Source organism: Aotus nancymaae, unplaced genomic scaffold (assembly GCF_030222135.1).
Source record: "Aotus nancymaae isolate 86718 unplaced genomic scaffold, 86718_ANA_hifiasm-v0.15.2.pri h1tg000018l, whole genome shotgun sequence".
In the NCBI taxonomy this organism is placed as follows: domain Eukaryota; kingdom Metazoa; phylum Chordata; class Mammalia; order Primates; family Aotidae; genus Aotus; species Aotus nancymaae.
Genome location: NW_026988430.1, coordinates 18,026,372 through 18,049,955, shown reverse-complemented (window position 1 = coordinate 18,049,955; position 23,584 = coordinate 18,026,372). Strand labels below are relative to the sequence as shown.

General features: G+C 48.1%; 2 protein-coding genes across 6 annotated transcripts; one reads left to right on the top strand and one right to left on the bottom strand.

The window, feature by feature from the left end:
* Window positions 1-27: 27 nt before the first annotated feature.
* Window positions 28-23,212, bottom strand: CTC1 (CST telomere replication complex component 1). Of its 5 annotated transcripts, none has more exons than XM_064378328.1 (23): window positions 23,164-23,212; window positions 18,144-18,307; window positions 12,541-12,778; window positions 12,189-12,400; window positions 11,573-11,717; window positions 9,917-10,201; window positions 9,691-9,819; window positions 8,910-9,142; window positions 8,607-8,784; window positions 8,313-8,513; window positions 6,436-6,562; window positions 5,900-6,014; window positions 5,442-5,766; window positions 5,265-5,354; window positions 4,816-5,009; window positions 4,117-4,205; window positions 3,848-4,022; window positions 3,450-3,527; window positions 2,856-3,000; window positions 2,700-2,764; window positions 2,277-2,442; window positions 2,055-2,181; window positions 28-1,886 (listed from the first exon to the last, which is right to left on the bottom strand). In XM_064378328.1, exons 1-23 carry the CDS (start codon window positions 23,194-23,196, stop codon window positions 1,747-1,749), a joined length of 3,654 nt encoding a protein of 1,217 aa, XP_064234398.1. In that variant the 5' UTR covers window positions 23,197-23,212; the 3' UTR covers window positions 28-1,746. The 5 variants fall into 5 exon arrangements, 4 of the variants coding, with proteins under 4 accessions (XP_064234398.1, XP_021530388.2, XP_064234399.1 ...); XM_021674713.2 differs by lacking the exon at window positions 23,164-23,212 and adding an exon at window positions 22,339-22,865; XM_064378329.1 differs by lacking the exons at window positions 2,277-2,442; window positions 2,700-2,764.
* On the top strand, window positions 13,563-14,934 carry LOC135275692 (heterogeneous nuclear ribonucleoprotein A1-like). Its single transcript, XM_064378033.1, has one exon. It carries the CDS (start codon window positions 13,618-13,620, stop codon window positions 14,578-14,580), a length of 963 nt encoding a protein of 320 aa, XP_064234103.1. The 5' UTR covers window positions 13,563-13,617; the 3' UTR covers window positions 14,581-14,934.
* Window positions 23,213-23,584: the final 372 nt, after the last annotated feature.

Below are 23,584 nucleotides of genomic sequence, written 5' to 3'. Positions count from 1 at the left end.
AGCTGTAAAGAAAAGCTCTTTCGAATCTTAATATATGGTATTTCCATTATAAAAATAGTATAAACACCCACAAACAGGTTTAACCATGATCCAAAGGCTTCCCAAACATAAAGGAACCCTAACAGCCAAGAAGAAATGCCCTCCCAGTAGCTCTGAAAGATGTACCTCAGCTCATCTTTCCACCTCTCCTCCTATCGAACAGCTCTCAGTAAAGAAATGCGGGAACACCAGCCAAATGCATCGGTATCTCCAAACAATTGCTCCTAGATCCCCTAACTCTTGTGATTGAGACTTCAGAGTACCTTCAGGTCTCATGTTATGTTGTTCAAGGATCCGCCTTAGGCCTGGCCCCTGGGAAACCTAGAGGGCTAACCCTTGCCTGGGGCCCTATAGCACAGGCACCAGGCTTCTTCACCTGCCATTCCTCGCGCTTGGCACTTCCCCCCCTCCGCCCCCCACCACACCATCTTTGTGCTCAGGAACACCTCTAGGCACTCACACTTGACTTCCTGCAAGGCCCAACCTTACTGACCGAGACCATCACAGCCATGTTCTCTACCTTGCCACCAACCCCCCATTTACTTCTTTTACAGACTTTGGTATCATTTCTTCTGCTGGACTGAGAGGGAGATACTCTCCCCATCCTCTCCTCCAAGGCCTCCACCTCCTCCCTCCAGACGAAAGGAGGGTAAAAAGAGATAAAATACAAAAGAGTTTGTATTGATGGTCAGACAACTTGCTGACGCCACTGACCAGGCCATAAAGAGGCCCAAGGACTGGGAAAATGACTCCCTTTTCTGTTTCCAGTGTTTCTGCTATCTATAAACCTTGAAAAAGTTGCAAAGAATGTATCACTACCGGCCAGAGCCGGGCACTGGGTCACGTCCTCCACGTTTGCACAACCCAGGCCCCTCCTGGAAATACCTCTGCCAACTAATAATTTACTTCTTTTGTCTTGTTTTCATAAGCTTTCTCCCCTGCCTGTTCCCGCTCACGCTGCGTATGAACTAGCACATCAATAAAGCCAAAGGTTGTGAGGTCAAACGTCCAGCCAATGGACAATAACACAGTTTCACCTCGGCTCCCCCTTTAGAGTTGTAAGCCCTTAAAAAGGGAAAGAAGCTGCTTCTCAGGGAGCTCAGTGAATAAGGCTGTAGCCCCTCAAAGCTCCTGGCCAAATAAAAAGCCACTTCCTTTCTCAGTTCGGTGTTTGAGAGGTTTGTTCCCCGCTGATCCTGCTACAGGACCAGAAGCTCTTCTCTTCCAAATCACTTTCCACCTTTGGCCCTGGTGGCAAAGGACTGAAATGATGGTGAGTGACTGGTGGACGACTAGGTGTCAGGAGGCCTGGGGCCCCAGAGATAAGAACCAGTGAGAAACGACACCAGAGAGCTTCATTGCAGGTCAATAGGCCTGTCAGCATCAACCCCATGGCGAGCAAGTCTTCTGTTCCCTCAGCTCCTGCCACAAAAGCAGAACCCAGGTGCTCAGGACTGCATGTGAGTGCGGGTGCCTTGTCCCCAGTCAGAGGAAATATCAACAATGCCATGATTTCCTGTTTCCACAATTTCATCAAGGCAGGCTGGCACCAGAATACCAAAGAAGGGAAACTGAAGTGGAGTAGTGGTTTGTGAATCAAGGGATCTGGAGTCCCGGTTCAATCACAGAGCAAGTAGGGGGAAGAGCCAGGACCTAGGCCTTCAGGTTTTCAGCAAGGAGTGAAGAACTCTCAGGCCATCCTTGCAGTTAACAGGAGGAGGCAAGGACCCCCAGAGAGCTGGAGTGCTCTGACTCTCGGATAGAAAGGCAGGACAATCGGAGCCTGGGGTGCACGTGAGTCAGGAAAGGGAGCTCTCCACACTGGAATCGCTGTAGCCGAGGAGGTTCTAAGGTAGAGAGAGGAAAAACGTGTCTCAGGCATGTGGCTTTTAGTTCCCACACACCGGTGGTTCACCTCCCTAACTCCGGAAATTCCCCATCCATCCCTCATCCCTCTTCCTCCCAGGGTCCCATCTATCTGTACCACCATGATCCACCCCCATCTCCAACCTTACCTAATGGGACGATCTTAGAGGGTTTCCTTTCCAGCTCAAAGGAAAGCACAATAGGACGGAGGACAGATGGGCTAGTACAAAGTGTCCAGAGGAAGACGGTCATGGGCTCATCAACCCTGGCTGAGGACTAGAAAGAGAAGCTCAAGGTTAACTAGCTCCTAAACCCTCTGCCAAAGCCCAGGATTCTGGGTTTTGAGCCCCTATCTCCCAGTCACATCACACCTCAAGTTGGGCTCCAGGCCCTGCAAACTGCAACAACACTTTGCCTGGCACTCGGACGCACTCTAGGAGGGAGGTCCACTCACTAGGACACAGCCCTAGTGCTGCTGCCACATGGTGATTCCTACAGGTCACCACGGCTTCAGCAGTCCCATCCTCCACCAGGAGCCTATGGGGAGCGGGAGGAAATAAAAACTCCTATAGCAACCCAGGTCGCCAACACCCCAGGCCCAACATGCCTCCCTCCCTGCTGTTTGCAGTCTTTGGTTCAAAGACCTAGGAGCTTACCCTCATTCATTCGTTCAAAACATATGTATTAATCAAGTCTCGTGAGCCAGGAGTTACGCTAATGTAGAAATCGCAGACAGACCAAGTGGTCTAATAAGGAAGTAAATGGCATCATGGGCACTCGCTTTGTGCTCTCACCTGATGATGGCCTGGCTTACAGATGTCTGTGTAGGGCAAGTGGAGCCCTGGCGAGTGCACTTTCCCTGGGATGAAGACAGTGGTTGAAAAAGTCCCCTTGGTCCCATCACATCCCTTTGGCACTCCATACCCAGGTCAGCCTGTTCCCTCCCTTACCTGGGGGCAGATGCTGGTACAATAAGCACACACCCAGAAGAGCTGAAGGCTGAAGACAGAGACAATATGGCAAGAGGTAGTGCCCTGGAATGGGGTCTGGCCACCCTGCAGAAGTTCAGCCAGGTAGATGTGGGGCAGGGGAACGCTAAATAAATAGACAGAGACAGAGGTCAAGAAACAGAACAGGCAAAGGGGTTCTGAAAGCAGGGTGGGTCTAGAAGGGCTCAGAAGGCATCAGGATGGGGACAGCAGTGGGTTCCATGCTCTCCTAGATGCCCCATCCCCCACCCCCATTTTGATTCCTGATCTCTGACAGTCATTGGTTATTTTTCAGGTTTGAACACCATGATGTTAGCCAAGAAATATTTCCACGTTAGACTGAAAAGCCTTCAAAAGCCTAGGACACTAAATGATTCTGGGGACAATGATAAGTATAGAGCATTTTTTATTCGGGGTAGAGGAACTCCTCGGACTCAACACATCTTGTTGGGATTGGAGAAGGCTGTAGTGACGGCAAAAGCTTCAGAACCAGGGATATGTGGGAGATGCAGATGTGAAGCCCAGAAGTTCAGGGGTTGGGGTCTGGGCACTGACCTGACGGTGGTCTCAGGGGGAAAACTCAGGACCTGCACATAAGTGGATGTCCGGAAACAACAATAAACATTGTGGGATCTGCAAGCAGAAGAGGAATAGCGAGTGACAAGGAAGATAAGTCAAATTGGGGTAGAAGCTGCGATGCAGAGATCAGGCACCACAGACTGGCCACTCCCAGTGAGGGGCATACCCTGGCCATGGCCCTACCAAAGCTAGAGGAAGACTAGGAGGAGGACTAGCCTGTAACACCTTGTGAGGATACTGGGCACAAACGGCAGACAGATATACGGAAAGCTGTATGAAAGAGAAGGGGCCACGCAGCACAGTGAAGCGGGGGTAAGCATTATAGAGAGCCACATCAGTAGTGAGAGGAGGCAGGTTACACTACACATCTTCACCTGGAAACTCTTTTCTCCAGCTGGCTGAAGTGGACCCGGGCTCCTGGAAGGAGTCCTAGTAAGGAAGGCAAGTGTGGGTCTTCGATATATATGTCCAGGTGAGGGGGGAATTCACAGTCAGAGGTCTCAAGAGCGACAGTTAGCTTCACACACCTTCTCACGGCCCCCGTGTTCCCTAGAGAAGGAAGGTGGGTGTCAGTGGGATCTGTGAAGTCCACAAGGTCCCATCACTCTATTTCATACCTTCCCCACAAAGGAAGGGTCTTTACCCGGCTTCATCCAGAGAGAGGCCGGAAGGGGTTCACACAGTGTCCGGAACAAAATCTCAGCAGAGAACGACACCAGGGAATCTGTGAAACTGAACGGTCAGGGCAATACACTGAGAATGGCGGCACAAGAAAGCATAGAGTGGAGAGTCTGATCAAAGGCAGAAAATGGAGCTAGAGTATCTGCTAGAACTTAATATATAAAGTCCTAAAAAACGCTGAGCTCTGCCAAATTGCACACTAAGAGTAACAGGGCCTATGGGAGAAATAGGATTGTGGCGGATCATTCAAAACCTGCACTAGGCGGCTCTCCCCCTAATCCCAGCACTTTGGGAGGCCGAGGTGGGCAGATCACTTAAGGTCAGGAGTTGGAGACCAGCCTGGCCAAGATGGCAAAACCCTGTCTCTACTCAAAATACAAAAACATTTGCTGGGTGTGGTGGCATGCGCCTATAATCCCAGCTACTTGGGAGGCTGAGACGGGAGAATCCTCGGCAGTGGTTTCAGTGAGCTGAGATCAGGCCACTGCACTCCAGCCTAGGCAACAGAATGAGACTCTGTCTCAAAAAACAAATAAACAAACACAACAACAAAAACAAAAGAAATACCTGCTGCAGCAGAGAATGAACTCTTCACCAAACCCAGCTAGCTTGGGAAAAGAGAGAGTGGCCAAATTAACCAGAGGGGCTGGTGGACATTTACTTGCCACTGAGCAGGTCGGTCAGTGAGGATTCAGGCAATGCCTTGTTTGTATCCAGTACATCTTGGATGTCCGGGGAGCTCTCAAGCTCCAGAATCCAATTGTCCTGGACAGTGAGGCCGGGTGCACAGCCAGCCAACTCCAGAGGACGCTGAGACATGTAGGATGACCCATCCTTCTCAAACAACATTGGCGTCTGCATGGAAATGGGAAGACGACTGCCTATGAGTGTGTACTAGTCTAAGGGGAGGTTCACAAAATATTGTGACCCAATTTTGTTCTTTCTGGAACACTGAGAAGGAAGTGTGTCGATACACACAGGCTTTTTGGTGTATCTAAATCCAGCCTTCTTCCAGAAGGCCTAGAGAATGACCAGGCACTGGCATACCCTCTTAGACCCCAACCTCAAAAAAGCTTTCTGGGGAAAGGTATGATGAAGTAGGGCACTCACAGCGGGGCCAGGAGCTATGAGTCGGTACACTTGCCCTGGGTGCAAGAACTCAAACCAGCGGACTGAAGAGCCAAAGAAACTGAGGCGAACCTGTGAGGATGGAGAGCAGAGTGCTGAGGTCCCAGCCAGAGGCTCAGGGCACAGGTCAGGTCCTGGGTCCCTAGAGTGCCAGTTTACCTTTTGATCCTTGTCGTCATTTCCCTGGGGCTCGGGCAGCCCCCATCCAGTCTCTTCCTTCCTCTGGGTGCCCCCAAGCCAGCTCCCTGACACATAGAAACTGAGGGTGGGCTTGGGCACCTCTGGACTTGCTCCTGGGGAGACACAAATATTCCGCTTCATGAGGGCCTCCTTGTGGCAGAGCAAGAATAGCCGGCTCTGTCCTAGGTGGGGTCCCTCTGAGCCGGTGGGATCTGTCTGAGGTGTTGAGGGTGTGGCTGAATGAAGGAAGGGTCTGGGCACAGGCAGGATCAGGGCATCAGCCAGACAGAACTGGACATAGACTCTGTGGGGAGAGAAAAGGAATAGATTTCTTAGTGATGCAGGCATTGGGTATTTTGGGCCCCAGTGTCCCACTCCTTTAGCCAGGCCCTTCCATCCCCCCAGACTCAGGACAACCATGACCCCAAGGAGCTGACCTGGCCTGTTGCTTCTGGATGAAGCCTGGCATGCTCAGCTCCTTCCAGGAAGGGAAGCTGCTTCTCACGTCCCTCTCTACGATCAACTGAAACCTCTCTGCCCGCACCAGGCAGCCTAGAGGAAGAAAGTTTTCCATTTGACAAAAGAGACCTGTGGTGTGGGTTGTGAGGCAGACCACCCTACAGGTCTCATTGCCCACCCCAGACCAGAGCTGCTGCCCTAACAGGGAAGCCCACACCTGACCCCCACCTTAGAGGGGTGACACTTTCTCTCCAAACTAAGAATATAGGAGACACAGTTGTAATCCTGCAGTGCATGTTAGGAGCTATGGTGGAGAAATGCATGCTGGCAATTCTGGCTGGGGGTGCTCTTGTCTCTGTTCTCTGCCTGCCATACCAGTCTCACAAAAGTTGTTGATCAACCTGTGTCACTCCAGCATCCCTAGTAAATCCCAGCAGATGTTTCCTCCCAGGCTCCCCTGGTTGTGAGAACCACCACCCCACCACCATCTTCTTTCCACATCTGAACTCCAAACCTATCAGCCGTGGGTCATTGAGGGGTTGAGAGTATTTGGCCAGGAGCAGGCAGGGCAGGGAACCACTTTGGTCCCGAAGTTGTAGACAACCTTTATGAGATGAAGCCACCAGAACCCCAAGTAAAACCTGCAAGAAGATGAAGGGTGAGTTAGCAAATGTTTATTCAGCAAATACTGAGCATCTACTATTTGCCAGATGCTGTATTACATGGTAAAGCTACAAAGTGAACAAAAAAGACACGTCTCTGACTTCAAAGAACTTATATTTGAGTGGGGAAGACAGACAATACACACACACACACACGCACACACACACACACATTCGCACATTTAGTGGGAGAAGAGAAAGGGCACGAATAGAGGTTACAGGTAATAGGCCATGTGGGATCTCACAGGACACAACGAGATGTTTGATTTTACTTTATATGCACTGAGAGAGCCATGCAAAGAATTTAAGCCGGGCATAGTGGCTCACGCCTGTAATTGTAGCAGTTTGGGAGGCCAAGGCAGAAGGATTGCTTGAGCTCAGGAGGTGGAGACCAGCCTGGCAACATAGTGAGACTCCATCTCTAAAAATTAAAAAATTAACCCAGGCCAGGTGCGGTGGCTCGTGCCTGTAATCCCAGCCCTTTGGAAGGCTGAGGCAAGCACATCACTCAAGTCCAGGAGTTTGAGACCAGCCTGGGAAACATGGCAAAATCCCATCTCTACAAAAGTACAAAAATTAGCTGGGTGTGGTGATGGATGCCTGTAGTCCCAGCTACTCAGGAGGCTGAAGTTGGAGGACTGATTGAGCCTGGGAGGCAAGGTTGCAGTGAGCCAAGATAGTGCCATCACACTCCAGCCTGGGTGACAGAGCAAGACTCTGTCCCAGAAAAAATTAAAAAAAAGAAAATTATCCAGGGATGATGGTGAACACTTGTAGTCTCAGCTACTTGGGAGGCTGAGGTGAGAGGATCACTTGAATCTGGGAGGTTGAGGCTGCAATGAGCCATGATCATACCAATGCATTCTAGCCTGGGCTACAGAACAAGATCCTGTCTCAAAAAAAAAAAAAAAAAAAGGATTTAAACAGAGTTCTGTAATACAAGTTTCACTTTTTTTTTTTTTTTTTTTTGAGACAGAGTCTTGCTCTGTTGCCCAGGCTGGAGTACAGTGGCACAATCTCAGCTCACTGCAACTGCTGCCTCCCAGGTTCAAGTGATTCTCCTGCCTCAGCCTCCCGAGTAGCTGGGACTACAGGTATGTGTCATCACCTCCAACTAATTTTTTGTATTTTTAGTAGAGACAGGGTTTCACCGTGTTAACCAGTATGGTCTTGATCTCCTGACCTCATGATCCACCTGCCTTGCCTCCCAAAGTGCTGGGATTACAGGCATGAGCCACCTCACCCGACCAGTTTCACTTTTTTTTTAACTTTCTTTTTTTTTTCTGAGTCTTGCTCTGTTGCCCAGGCTGCAGTGCAGTGGTGTGATCTTGGCTCACTGTACCCTTGATCTCTCAGGCTCAAGCGATCCTACCTCAGCCTTCTGAGTAGCTGGGACCACAGGCACATGCCACCACACCTGACTAATTAAAAAACATTTTTTGTAGTGACAAGTTCTCTCTATATTACCCAGGCTGGTCTCAAACTCCTGGGCTCCAGTGATCCTCCTGCCTTCAGGCATGAGCCACTGTGCCTGGCATATCCCCCCTTCTCTAGTTGCTGCAGGGAGAATGAATTGGTGGGGGCCAAGAACAGATGAAGTAGTCTACCTAGAAGGCTAGCGTAGTCAAAATGACAAAACAAAAACAAAGACAATAACCTAGACTAGGGTAGTGGTAGTAAGGATGACAAAAAAAGGAAGTCCCCTTAGCCCTGCTGGCGTCCCCCTTACCTGGGGTGGGTAGAAGGCAGAGGGTAGCAGACAGAGCCAGGACCAAGCCAGGCGGTGATTGAGTTGGCAGCTGGACAGGTGGGAGGCCTCTGGGAGGGGCAGAAGGGTTTCAGGGTCAAAGGAAGCCCAGGCCTTACGCTGTCCTTCCTCCTTCAAGGTGGCCAGAGTGGGGAAGGAGGAGGGAGTCTGCAGCCGAGTGTACTGTCAGGGAGGGAAGAGAAATCAGGTGTGTGTCCCATGGGCCCCAGGTGTCCTCTAGTGCTCTGCCACCATCTTTCCCCCACATCCTCATACTTTCTGGAGGGGACAGTGATGTGGCTCTTCAAGGATCTCATTGTGTGGATTCCGAACGGGGCTGCGTGGTGGAGCTAGAAGATCCAGGGTGGGAGCCAGGAGTTGCAGTCCCAGGCTGGGGCTCCCAGGAGAGGAATGCTGCAGGAACTGGTGGTGTCTCAGCACATGGGGACACAGCCTTGACCAGGAAAAGCAGTGCAGTCACTTCCCCGGAAGACCCTGTCTCTTCAAGAATCCTGCTCTCCTTGCCAAGGAAGGGTGCTACTCCCACTGCCTCCCCACCCTGGCCCTCAGCCTCCTCACTTGCAGGCCAGCTCTTCTAGGGCCTTGGTAGCCCACAGGTAGAGGGGAAGTCCTAACTGACGTTCCCACACCAGCTGCTCATACAGGGAGGCCCCGTAGGCTTGGCGAGATGAGTGAGTCCCAGGCTTCTGACGAGAGAAGCGCTGAAGCAGAACGGCGCCACGGAGGCAGGGGGCGAGCACTGGCCTTCTTGTCCCCCCACCCACTGACTGGAGCAGGTGAACATCCTGGAGCTGGGGAAAAGCAGAAAAAGTGAAAAGCAGAGATGAAGCCCCCAACTCAATGACCCCAGGCAAAGTTAACTGCACTTCGGCACTGCCTGGGTTCCAGGAAGAAGGAAAACCATTTCTCCCACGTGGGCTGGCCTCGCTTTCCATTAAAACCCACTCCCACTGTGGTCAGCCTTCATCTCCCATGAGCTCCACTCAGTCTTGCTGTGGGCTGGGTGGCTACTGGATGAACAGATATGGCTGAGGCTTCTCACCAGGCCGCCTGAGATCAGCCAGGCCCCACACCTGTACTTCAGCCATCTCCTCCTCCAGGTGGAAGGCCCTTCTGTGAAGGAGATGCTCTGGCCACAACCCCTCCTCACAGGGCCCAAGACTCTACTCCTTTTTGATTTAAACTTCTGTCCATTTATCCTTAACAAAAGTGCCCCCCAAACACACTTTTTATTTCTGTACTTTCTGCAGAAGTAACCACCCTGCTGCAGAAAAGGAGCTCATGAAGGTAAGAGAAGCTGCAGAGGTATCTTTTTGTTATCATCCCTGATCTCACATACCTCCAGACACACTCCTGGTCGCATCACCCGCCTGAGGCCACGGAACTGCTGGTAGGCAAGGCAGAGCTCCAGCTGCCCATCCAGCTCATAGAGGCCAGCGGGCTCATTCAACACACCAGTGACTGCTCCCTGCAAACAGGCCGAGGTCCAGTTGACCACTACTTCTTCCTCTTTGGAGACCCCTGTTTCCAGCCCCTCAGGCTCTAGGATCTCTCCCTGTGCTCACCGAATACGACAGGAGTCTAGAATCCCGGACAAGACCTTTTGGATCCTTCCTGTCCTGGGAGTTGCTGGGCATGGTGAGTGGCTTGGGGTCAGCCTCTAAGAGGGGTCCTTCCAGCTCTGGTTCCAGCTCCTGCACACATTCTGGTTTCAGCAGCAACAGACGGGAGGAGGGACTGGTCATCCAAACACGGTGATGACGACCACGGATCTTGGACACTCGCAGCTCTGTCAGCACATAGGCTGTACCAGGCCGAAGGACTTTGTGCCACACCAGCTGGGCAGGGACCTGGCTTGTGCAGAGACAGGCAATGTGGCACATGAGACCCCAACACTGCCTCTCTGCCAGAGTTCCTTCCCCTCACGATTTAAACTCAAAGATCTGCTCCCTGTGAGTCTTTCCTCACCTCTCCATCTTCCCTATGTCTGCCAACTAAATCTTAGGGTACAAAACTTTCAGAGTCTCTCCTCTCTCACAAGAGACGCCAAATATTTCCTAACCCCATCCCCAAGATACAAACCATCCCTAAAACTTCCTTCAAAATACATAAATATTCCATTGAGAAAAGTATGCCCTATCCCATCCCATAACACACAAACAACATTCATTCCTGTAATCAATATGTATTGAGTACATACATACCCAGTATTGGGACTGATGTCAACAGAAGAACAATAAACTTTTCCAACATAGTGAGACCCTGTTTCTACAAAATACGTATTTTTAATTTAATTTAATTTTTTTATTTTTGAGACAGAGTTTCGCTCTGTTGCCTAGGCTGGAGTGCAGCGGTGTGATCTCGGCTCACTGCAACCTCCACCTCCTGGGTTCAAGCAATTCTCTGCCTCAGCCTCCTGAGTGGCTGGGATTACAGGCGCCCGCCACCACGACCAGCTATTTTTTTTGTATTTTTCGTAAAGATAGGGTTTCACCATCTTGGCCACGCTGGTCTTGAACTCCTGACCTCAGGTGTTTATCCACCTTGGCCTCCCAAAGTGCTGGGATTACAAGCATAAGCCACCACGCCCAGCCTATTTTTTAAAATTTTACAAAAAGGAAAAGAAAAAGAAACATTAGTCAGATACTTATATGTCATGAAACAATGGTTAGAATAAAAATAAATGATTTACAATTTTTACCTTGGGTACTATGCTCAGTACCTGGGTAAAGGGATCAATCATACCCCAAACCTCAGCATCACAAAATATACCCAGCTAATAAACTTGCACATGTACCCCAGGAATCTAAAATAAAAGTTGAAATTAAAAAAATAAAATAAAATTGTACCAGTTGATGCAAAAAGAGTCAACGGTAAGTACCAAGTTTGTTTTTTTTTAATGCCTGTATTCAATGAAGATGACTGATTTGTTTGGTCATCTTCCTAATGCAGGGGAAACACAAGTGAGGGTGGCAGTTTTTTAAAAGGTTACATACAATCTAAAAGCTGTGTGCTCAAGTGAGCTGCATAGCGGGGAAGTCTGTTCCCTACCTCTATGCACAAACATTTACTGGAATCTTCTCCCCACGCGCCGTTCCAGAAAACAGCTCTCCCCAGCTGTCCTCCTTTCCTACGTGGTTCTTCCTAGGATGTTATCTTTCCTATTGAAAGTTCCAACACCCCTGCCGCACTTCCATGGCTGAAATGACCCTAATCCTCACCTGCACAATGATGGACACGCGGGTGACAGCTGAGTGTGAACTACCAAGAGACAGGATGAAGTAAGCTTTCTCTTTACTTTTCACCAGGGAACTCAATTGAACCAGATTCCCAGCCAGGTTTCGCTGCACACCTCTGAGCTTGTTTCTAAAAAGGAAGAAAAAGCCCTGTAATCCCAGCTACTTGGGAGGCTGAGGCAGAAGAATCACTTGAACCTGGAAGGCAGAGGTTGCAGTGAGCTGAGATTGTGCCATGCACTCCAGCCGGGGCAACAAGAGCAAAACTCCATCTCAAAAAACAAGAAAGAAGAAAAAGTCATCTTTGTATCTCTTCTTTTTCCTTATAAATGCTGTCCCTTCCACAGTAAAGAATAACCTGGTAATGATACAAAATGTCCATAGCCCAAAGCAATTATGCTAAAAACCTCCAAATTCTCTTGACGTTAGATAAGGCACAGATCCCTTGAGACACTCCTCTTTACATTCAAAGCCCACCATTCCCGTGATTCAGAACATTCCATCTATATTGCTATCAATGCCATTCTTTCTCTCCCTCCACTGACTCACCATCATCCTCCAATTTCACAGTGCTCCTGCCACGCCTAGAGGGGGAAATTACCTGAGGCTGAGCAGGCGAGAAGCACTCTCTGGGTAGAGGACAGGGATAGGCGTGAGGTGGGCAGGACTGATGGTCAAAGGAAATACTGGCACAGGGGCATCCCACAGCTCCAAATGCCCCTCCTCAGAGGAATTCCACCTGGCAGGAGGGAGGTAACTCCAACTAGGGAACAGAAAAAGATGGCCCAACCAAGAAAGGTCCAGATCTATGACCTAGAAAAGATGAAGAGCAAAGGTTAACCAGGATCCTATCCACCCACCTCCCCCTTTGTTTCATCAGAGACTTAATTGCCTTGGCCTTGGACACCATTCTTGTGAGGATCTGAGGCATCTGACCTCCACCTTCCACTTACCTCACAGCTCAGGATGCCAGTGTTATCCCTCACATAGAGGCTTCCGTTCCTGCACTCTTGCTCCAAGTCCCCCGATAGGTCTGTTAGTGTCCCTAAAAGTAGCAGCTGTTCTCGGGGGAGGGGGTTCCCATTTGGTCCAGCCTCTTGGACCCAGGCCTGGTATGCACTACTGCTCCAGGACAGGTGGCTGCAGCATGGGAGACGCTGGTGAGTCTTGAGGTCCTGTACTGAGGTGAAGCTGTAGAAGGAAGGGAACAGAGGTCCCACAAAGCCAGATCCAAGCCTAGGAGGTAAACCTCAACCCTGACAAATACTCAAAAGCCCAAGGAAAGGTTGCAGGGGTACATGGACTAAGAGGTGAGTTTGTCTGATTGATTAAAGGGGTAAAACCTGGGGATAAAGGACTAAGAAAATAAGGATGGAGGCCAGGCATGGTGGCCTAGCACTTTGGGAGGCCAAGGCGGGTGGATCACCTGAGGTCAGGAGTTCGAGACCAGCCTGGCCAACATGGCAAAACTCCATCTCTACTAAAAATACAACAAAATTAAGGCTGAGCGTGGTGGCTCACGTCTGTAATCCCAGCACTTTGGGAGGCGGAGGCAGGCAGATCATGAGGTCAGGAGATTGAGACCATCCTGGCCAACATGGTGAAACTCTGTCTCTACTAAAAACACAAAAAAATTAGCTGGGTGTGGTGGTGCACGACTGTAGTCCCAGCTACTTGGAAGGCTGAGGCAGGAGAACTGCTTGAACGCAGGAGGCAGAGATGGCAGTGACCCGAGATCGGGTCACTACACTACAGCCTGGGCAACAGTGTGAGACTACACTAAAAAAAAAAAAAAAAATTAGCCAGTCATGGTGGCATGTGCCTGTAATCCCAGCTACTTGGGAGGCTGAGGCAGGAGAATGGTTTGAACCCGGGAGATGGAGGTTGCAGTGAGCCGAGATCGTGCCATTGCACTCCAGCCTGGGCAACAGAGAGACTCTGTCTCAAAAAAAAAAAAAAAAAAAAAAAGCCTTTCTGCCCGTGGACGCCGCCGAAGCAGCATCGTTAAAGTCTCTCTTCTCCCTGCGATCATGTCTAAGTCAGAGTCTCCTAAAGAGCCGGAACAGCTGAGGAAGCTCTTCATTGGAGGGTTGAGCTTTGAAACAACCGATGAGAGCCTGAGGAGCCATTCTGAGCAATGGGGAACGCTCACAGACTGTGTGGTAATGAGAGATCCAAACACTAAGCGATCCAGGGGCTTTGGGTTCGTCACGTATGCAACTGTGGAGGAGGTGGATGCAGCCATGAATGCAAGGCCACACAAAGTGGATGGAAGAGTTGTGGAACCAAAGAGAGCGGTCTCAAGAGAAGATTCTCAAAGACCAGGTGCCCACCTAACTGTGAAAAAAATATTCGTTGGTGGCATTAAAGAAGACACTGAAGAACATCACCTAAGGGATTATTTTGAACAGTATGGAAAAATTGAAGTGACTGAAATCATGACTGACAGAGGCAGTGGCAAGAAAAGGGGCTTTGCCTTTGTAACCTTTGACGACCATGACTCTGTGGATAAGATTGTCATTCAGAAATACCATACTGTGAATGGCCACAACTGTGAAGTTAGGAAAGCCCTGTCAAAGCAAGAGATGGCTAGTGCTTCATCCAGCCAAAGAGGTCGAAGTGGTTCTGGAAACTTTGGTGGTGGTCGTGGAGGTGGTTTCGGTGGGAACGACAACTTTGGTCGTGGAGGAAACTTCAGTGGTCGTGGTGGCTTTGGTGGCAGCCGTGGTGGTGGTGGATATGGTGGCAGTGGGGATGGCTATAATGGATTTGGTAATGATGGAGGCAATTTTGGAGGTGGTGGAAGCTACAATGATTTTGGCAGTTACAACAATCAGTCTTCAAATTTTGGACCCATGAAGGGAGGAAACTTTGGAGGCAGAAGCTCTGGCCCCTATGGTGGTGGCGGCCAATACTTTGCCAAACCACGAAACCAAGGTGGCTATGGCAGTTCCAGTAGCAGCAGTAGCTATGGCAGTGGCAGAAGATTTTAATTAGGAAACAAAGCTTAGCAGGAGAGGAGAGCCAGAGAAGTGACACGGAAGCTACAGGTTACAACAGATTTGTGAACTCAGCCAAGCACAGTGGTGGCAGGGCCTAGCTGCTACAAAGAAGACATGATTTAGACAAATACTCATGTGTATGGGCAAAAAACTCGAAGACTGTATTTGTGACTAATTGTATAACAGGTTATTTTAGTTTCTGTTCTGTGGAAAGTGTAAAGCATTCCAACAAAGGGTTTTAATGTAGATTTTTTCTTTTTCTTTTTCTTTTTTTTTTTTGCACCCATGCTGTTGATTGCTAAATGTAATAGTCTGATCGTGACGCTGAATAAATGTCTTTTTTTAAATAAAAAAAAAAAAAAAAAAAGGAAAAAGAAAATAAGGATGGGATCTGAGTCCAATTCTGTGTTGAATAATATCTTCAACAAGATGGTGCCAGGGAGGGGACCCATAGAAATGAAGTAGGAATGCATGAGGAGCCTGAGGAAATGAATGTGTGGGGAAAACACTTTGTAAATAACAGGCAATTCTCTTAAAAACATCTCAGCTCTTAGCTCCAGAGAGAACTTAATGGAACCTCTTAGGCATCTAACTGTCGACCTACAATGACCCCAGCCAAGATCCTTTCTAGTCTAGCATAGCACAATTCTAGAGACTTAGGGGGAAGCTGAGGCTGAGATGGTGGGTGTTGGATGTGATACAAATAATAGTTATATTATCAAAGTTGTGATAAATTCACCTTTTTGTAATATCATTATGCTCACTTGCTTGCATTCCCATAATTTTTTATTGTGAGATGGAGTCTCGCTCTGTCGCCCAGGCTGGAGTGCAGTGGTGCGATCTCAGCTCACTACAACCTCCGCCTGCCAGGTTCAAGCAATTCTCCTGCCTCAGCCTCCTGAGTAGCTGGGACTACAGGTGTGTGCCACCATGTCCGGCTAATTTTTTGTATTTTTAGTAGAGACGGGATTTTACCATGTTGGCCAGGCTGGTCTCGAACTCCTGACCTCAAGTGATCTGGCTGCCTCAGCCTCCCAAAGTGCTGGGATTACAGGCGTGAGCCACCACACCCAGGCACATTTATACTTCTTATAACAAAGAACTGAAGCAAATACAGCAAAATGTAAAGGTTTTCAATGGTTGAACAATAAGAACATGGCTAAGCACATTGTTTAGCTCAGCTAACACTTTTTTGCAAGCAAGACATTCTCAATGAAGAAAGATGTGTATTGATTTACAATCTGGCAGATGAGCATTTTAAGAACTATTGGTTTATGATAAAGTCCACAGATGAGAAAATTACAGAATTATAAAAATAATGTTTTAGATAAGAAGATCTCTTGCTTTGACTGACTGACACAGATAACCAAGCTGAGTGAAGTATTTCCCAAACTGTCATAAGCAGGCTAAGGGAGTGCCAAGGAAAAAGCATCTTATACTAAACATATCTCTACCTTTCTTATTTTAAAAAGATAAAGAGTGATATATATATTCACATAATAGAATACCATAGACCAGTTAAAACAAATGAGTGGGGGCTGGGTGCAGTGGCTCACACCTGTAATCTCAGCACTTTGAAAGGCTGAGGCGGGTGGATCATCAGGGGTCAGGAGTTTGAGACCAGCCTGGCCAACATGGCGAAACCCCATCCCTACAAAAATACAAAAATTAGCCAGGTGTGGTGGCAGGCACCTGTAATCTCAGCTTCTTAGAAGGCTGAGGCAGGAGAATTGCTTGAACATGGGAGGCAGAGTTTGCAGTGAGCTAAGATCATGCCACTGTACTCCAGCCTGGGTGACAGAGTGAGACTCCGTCTCAACAACAACAACAACAACAAAACCCACAAGCAAAAAAAAAAAGAAGTATAACGTTACGCAAGAAAAGCAGGCAGGGGCTGGGTGTGGTGATTCCTACCTGTAATCCCAGCACTCTGGAAGGCTGAGGTGGGGGATCACCTGAGGTCAGGAATTCAAGTAGCATGGCCAATGTGGTGAAACCCTGTCTCTACTAAAAAATACAAAAATTAGCTGGTGTGGTGGCATGTGCCTGTAACCCTAGCTACTCAAGAGGCAGGAGAATTGCTTGAACCCAGGAGGCGGAGGTTGTAGTGAGCTAAGATCGTGCCACTGCAATCCAGCCTGAGCAACAGAGTGAGACTTTTGTAAGTCTCTATCTCAAAAAAAAAGCAGGCGAGGCACGGTGGCTCATGCCTATAATGCCAACACCTTGGGAGGCCACTGTAGGAGGACTCTTGACCCTTGGAGTTTGATACCAGTGTGGGCAAAAAAGTGAGATACCCCATATCTACAAAAAAATAAAATAAAGTAGCTAGGTGCAGTGGCATGCACCTGTGGTCCTAGCTATGTGGGAGGCTGAGGCAGGAGAAATGCTCGAGCCCTGGAGGTAAAGGCTGTGAGAAGTGTTTGTACCACTGCACTTGAGCCTGGGGGACAGAGCGAGACCCTGTTTCAAAAAAAAGAGGCAAATTGTAGAGGGTATGTAAGGTATGGCACCATTTATTTAAAGTCTAAAGGTATGCATAACTCTACATTATATTGCTTAAGAATAGATGTATGTGTAGTAAAAATATTAAAATATTTATTGGAATAATATATCCCATCTGCAAGATAGTGACAGTGTCTATGAGGAGGTAAATAGGTTTCTTTTGCGGGACTTGTCAGAGCCTCTAATACATTAATAAACCTTATGACTCTCCCAGAGAAGTTTATATTCAGTGTCCCTCACTCTCATTTAGCCATGAACCCCTTTTCTTATGGTGCTTTACTAACATTGCCTAAAACACTTCTGGAAAGGATAGTGTAGTAAAAAATGTATATATACAGAAAAACACACTCGGAAGCCCTGAAACACACATTTTAAACACAATGATCTGCACTTGGTAAAGTCACACAGCCCTCTGTATCTTTGTTTCCTAATACACAAAATAAATATAATATTAGCCTCTTTCCCCACTTTGAGAGCTCTTTTTCCAAATTTTCTCTCTCTCTTCCCCTGTTCCTCTCCTTTTCTTTAATCTTAAGCCAATTCAGGAGAACTTTAGGAAAAGGAAAGCTTGATTGTGTTAGAACAGCAAAGCTCTGCAGAAGGGGATACGTTGACTAACTTGTCCTCTGTTCACTCTCTCACTTGCCCTTTTCCTTCTTCTTCTTTTTTTTTTTGAGATGGAGTTTAGCTCTTGCCCAGGCTGGAGTGCAATGGCACGATCTCGGCTCACTGCAACCTCTACCTCCAGGGTTCAAGGGATTCTCCTGCCTCAGCCTCCTGAGTAGCTGGGATTACAGGCATGCACCACCATACTCAGCTGATTTTGTATTTTTTGTAGAGGCGGGGTTTCTCCATGTTGGTCAGGCTGGTCTTGAACTCCCAACCTCAGGTGATCCGCCTGCTTTGGCTTCCCAAAGTGCTGGGATTACAGGTGTGAGCCACCAAACCCAGCCTCGCTTGCCCTTTTTCTAACTATAGGACCTACTTTTCAATCCTGAATTCAGGATACCCGCCCCCACCCAGCCCCTGCAACCGCCACCTCTCCTTACCTGTAGCTGAGGGGCAGTGTAGAACCTTGGTTCCTTCCCTGGGACAACCAGACAGTCTTTACACAATCAATTACCAATGGAGTCAACTGGACATTAGGCTCCTTGACAGCTGGACACAGGGTCTTTTGAATGAAGACCTGAGCATCCTCAAGCCAGGCTTGTTCCTGAGGAAAGTGAATTTAGTTCAAATATCCTGATTATCCTGCCTACCAAGGAAACTTGGGAAGAATAAAGGACTACAAAACAAACAAACAAACAAACAAACAAAACCCAGGCCAGCGTGGTGGCTCATGCCTGTAATCCCAGCACTGGACGAGGTTGAGGCAGACAGATCACCTGAGATAGGGAGTTTGAGACCAGCCTGACCAACATGGTGAAAACCCATCTCTATTAAAAATACAAAATTAGCTGGGTGTGGTGTTGCACACCTGTAATCCCAGCTACTTGGGAGGCCAAGGCAGGAGAATCGCTTAAACCTAGGAAGTGGAGGTTGCAGTGAGCTGAGATCATGCCATTGCACTCCAGCACGGGCAACAAGAGCAAAACTCCATCTCAAAAAAAAAAAAAAAAAAAAAGAAAAAAAAGAAAGAAAAGAAAGAAAAAGAAAAAATATCCAGAGTGCACATGAAATGAAGATCAAACGTAAAGGAGTTTAGGACCTGAAGAAACCTTAAAAGTCTTAGTCCAGCCATACTGTACACAGCTGGCCATCTAGCTTTGGTCTTGCCCCTTTCTCTAACAAACTTGTACTCATCCTTAAAGTGCTTAACTGGAATGTATGTTCTGGAGACTCTTCTCTGACCATCCCAGGCTGAATGCTGCTCTTTCCTTGAAGCTCCCACAGGAACTTGCACATAACTCTATTAAGAGCAATGAGCACCGTGTTTAGTGGTGTCCCATCTTACATGGAGTCTGGTTCTAATGTCAGTATGGTGAAAAGCAAGAATGGACAAAAACATTGTTGAAAAATCCTTTAAATTGCTCATAAAGAATAGGACAGGCAGGGTGCAGCGGTTCATGCTTATAATTCCAGCACTTTGGGAGGCCAAGGCAGGTGGATTGCTTGAGTCCAGGAGTTCAAGACCAGCCTGGGCAACATGGCAAAATCATGTCTCTACAAAAATACAAAAAGCCACGTGTGGTGGCACATGCCTGTGGTTCCAGCTGCTAGGGGGCCTGAGGTGGGAAGATCACCTGATTCTGGGGCAGTTGAAACTTCAGTTAACTAGGATGGCGACACTGCACTCTGGCCTGAGTGACAGAGTGAAACACTGTCTCAAAAAAAATTGGGCCGGGCGCAGTGGCTCACACCTATAATCTCAGCACTTTGGGAGGCCGAGGCAGGTGGGATAATCTGAGGTGAGGAGTTCGAGACTAGTTCGGCTAACATGGTGAAACCTTGTTTCTATTAAAAATATAAAAAATTAGCCAGGTGTGGTGGCTTATGCCTATAATCCCAGCTACTCAGGAGGCTGAGGCAAGAGAATTGCTTGAACCCGGGAGGCGGAGGTTGCAGTGAGCTGAGATCACACCATTGCACTCCAGCCTGGCCAACGAAAGCAAAATTCCGACTCAAAAAAAACCGCAAAACCAAAAATGAATAGGACATAGTGCTGTACTATGTGTAAGTGCCTAATGGTGGATAGTACATAAAAAGGATGTAGGCAGATTATAATTTTTAATCATTTCCTTTTTTTATTCAAATGTATGCATTTCCCACAAGTTAAATATATACAAGATTCAACCTTAATTTCTTTCCTATTGCTTTTCAGCTAAGATATGGGCTCCCTGAAGAGGATATGGACTATCTTTGTATATCTGACACAGATTCTGGACACATAGTTGCCATTATATGTAGATAACTTTAGGGAAAAGGACCAGTTTGGCCTACTCCCAGTACTAGGCAGCTTTTTTCTTTTTTTTTTTTTGAGATGGAGTTTTGCTCTTTTTGCCCAGGCTGGAGTTCAATGGGGTGATCTCCACCTCCCGGGTTCGAGCGATTCTCCTGCCTCAGTCTCCCAAGTAGCTAGGATTACAGGCACCCACTACCACACCCAGCTATTTTTGTATTTTTAGTAGAGATGGGGATTTCTCCATGTTGGCCAGGCTGGTCTCGAACCCCCGACCTCAGGTGATCCGCCTGCCTCAGGCTCCCAAAGTGCTGGGATTACAGGCAAGAGCCACTGCACTCTGCTAGTGCTAGGCAGCTTTGACAGACTTAGCAGTAGAGCCTTTATCCTTCTTCCTTAATGCTACTTCTAGACATTACAGCTCCTTCCTGGACTTCCAAGGCTCATGTACTAACATTCTGGTCAATCTCATATTCTTTTTTCTTTTTCCTTTTTGAGATGGACTCTCGCCTAGGCAATGGTGTGATCTCGGCTGGCTGCAACCTCTGTCTCCCAGGTTCAAGCAATTCTCCTGTCTCAGCCTCCCAAGTAGCTGAGATTAACGCGCCCAGCTAATTTTTCTATACTTTTAGTTGAGATGAGGTTTCACAGTGTTGGCCAGGCTGGTTTCAAACTCCTGAGCTCAAGTGATCCCCCCTCTTCGGCCCCCCAAAGTGCTAGGATGACAGGCAGGAGCCATCGTGCCCAGCCTATCTTTCACATTCTTCTAATCTTAAGGAGCTTGAAAAGAGCTCAAAAAGACAGTCTTCCATGGAATCAACCTAAATGCCCATCAACAGTAGATTGGATAAAGAAAATGTGGTACATATACACCATGGAATACTATGCAGCCATAGAAAAGAATGAGATCATGTCCTCTGCTACAACATGGATGAAGCTGGAGACCACTATCCTTAACAAACTAACCCAAGAACAGAAAACCAAATACTGCACGTTTGTTCCCACTTATAAGTGGGAGCTCAATAACAAGAACACATGAACACAAAGAGAGAAACAACAGACACTGGGGCCTACTTGAAGGTGGGAAGAGGGAGAAGATCCGAAAAAATACCAATCAAGTACTATGCTTAGTACAGGGGTGATGAAATAATCTCTATATCAAAACCCCATGACATGAGGTTACCTACATAATAAACCTGCACATCTACCCCTGAATTTAAAATCAAAATTAAGCCGGGCGCAGTGGCTCACGCCTGTAATCTCAGCACTTTGGGAGGCCGAGGCTGGTAGATCACGAGGTCAAGAGATCGAGACCATCCTGGTCAACATGGTGAAACCCCGTCTCTACTAAAAAATACAAAAAATTAGCTGGGCATGGTGGCACATGCCTGTAATCCCAGCTACTCAGGAGGCTGAGGCAGGAGAATTGCCTGAACCCAGGAGGCAGAGGTTGCGGTGAGCTGAGATCGCGCCATTGCACTCCAGCCTGGGTAACAAGAGCGAAACTCCGTCTCAAAAATAAATAAATAAATAAATAAATAAAAGTTAAAAGAAAAAAAACCCAGTCTTCAAGTCCTGGACGTCTTCAGCATCCTTATGGACAGCCCTACCACTGACCTCCAACCTGCCTCAGCCAAAAATTCATTCATGGTCAGAGTTGTGGAAACTGGACCAAATCACCATTCAGAGTTGCCCCACCAGCACAATCAAAACTCCAACTCTCACACTTTTCGTCTTCCTCTCCCAGTATTCTTTTGTAGCTCCTATTTCTCTGATGGCCTATCCTTTGCTCGGTGCACTAAATACTACTGTCTCTCAAAGTGATCCCACGGCCTCAACGTGAAATTACCTAAGTTTTGTTAACAAGGCAAATTCATGTTTTCATCTACTGAGTAAAAAAACCCACTGCATGGGTTTAACAGCCATGGCCAGATGATGATTGTCTCTATATACCTACTTTAGCTGAGATCTCATTCTTGAGCTTTACTCCTATCCATCTGTCAGTCTATCCACGACCAACCTACAGGCAGCACACATGCCCAATATTGAACTTTTCACAAAACTCTCTCCTTTTCTAGACTCCTTCTAGTGTTATGTTCATTAACTCAGCTAATAGTACCCTTAACCAAATAGTTGTTCATCCTGAAACCTAGATGTCCTCCTTAACTCCTTCCTTTCCCTACCTAAGAGCCAGTCCTTTAGATTGTATGATTGTATTTTCTTAACATCTTTTTCTTTTCTTTTTTTCTTTTCAGACGGAGTCGGCTCTGTCGCCCAGGCTGAAGTGCAACGTCCCGAACCATGCCTGGCTAATTTTTGTATTTTTAGTAGAGATGGGATCTTACCATGTTGGCCAGGCTGGTCTCAAACTTCTGACCTCTGGTGATCGGATCACCTCCGGCTCGAAAAGTGTTGGGATTACAGGCGTGAGCCACCGGGCCCGGCCAACATCTTTTTTTTTTTTTTTCCTATGATCACTTCTGGAAACTCAACATTGCTGCAGTGGTCCAGGTCACCATCCTCTCTCACTGCATTTCAACCACAGCCGTCTAACGGTTCTCTCTAGTCCACTCTCCATACTGCCACCTTAGGAAACCAAAACCCTTATTTCATCTGATCACTCTTCTACGCTCAAGTTAAAGTCGCTGCTCAGCAAGAGGTACAAGACTGTCAGCTCTGACCCTTCCACCACCACCTAACTGAACTTCTTGAGTTTTTCAGACACCTGCTCTAGCCTCCTGCCTTTGAAATCGTGTCTGCCTCCGCCGTGAAACCCCTTTCAGCGCTTTTTGCCTACTACGCGCACTTCAGGTCTCAGACGCTTTTCCTCATTACAGTTGCCCTTTTCCCCTACAGCTCCGTCAAGGGTCTTCTCCAGGAACCCACAGCCCCTAGTTCCCCCATTAACCTGTTCCTGGTTTTCCACCGGGCTTAAATCCTAGAGAGTGAACGGAGACCAGTTTAAGGCTCGCAGTGGGTGCCGCGTGAAACGAGGGAATAAAAACATTCGCAGAATCAGTAAGAGGTAGGATTGGACCAACTCACAACCCCCTCACTCATGGGCCGGGCGCGGCCAGAGAGCCCACAGAGACAAGGCAGAGGAAACAGGAAGAGAAAGAAAATCTGTGACAAACAAAAAAAGGTAGACGAGACGGAAAAGTAGCACTCACGGTGGAAGGGACGTGAGCCCAGCCAGCCGCCATGATGCGCCGGAGCTCCGCCCCCGGGAGGTGCGGGTGCTAGCGGGGGCGGAGGGCGCTTGGTGGCGTCACCGGTGGGCGGGTCTCCTCGCCACCTCCAACTCCTTCCCGCTGTTCACCCTCTAGCATCCTGGAGACTTAGCGCGGCTCCTCGGTGCAACTATCCCAACTCCTGACACCCCTATCTCCTTTCTCTGATTTTTTTTTTTCGAGATGAATCTGGCTTTGTCGCCTAGACTGGAGTGCAGTGGCGCGATCTCTGCTGACTGCAACCTCCGCCTCCCGGGTTCAAGCGATTCTCCTGCCTCAGCCTCCCGAGTAGCTGGTATTACAGGCGCCTGGCTAATTTTTTGTACTTTTAATAGAGACGGGGGTTCACCATATTGGTCAG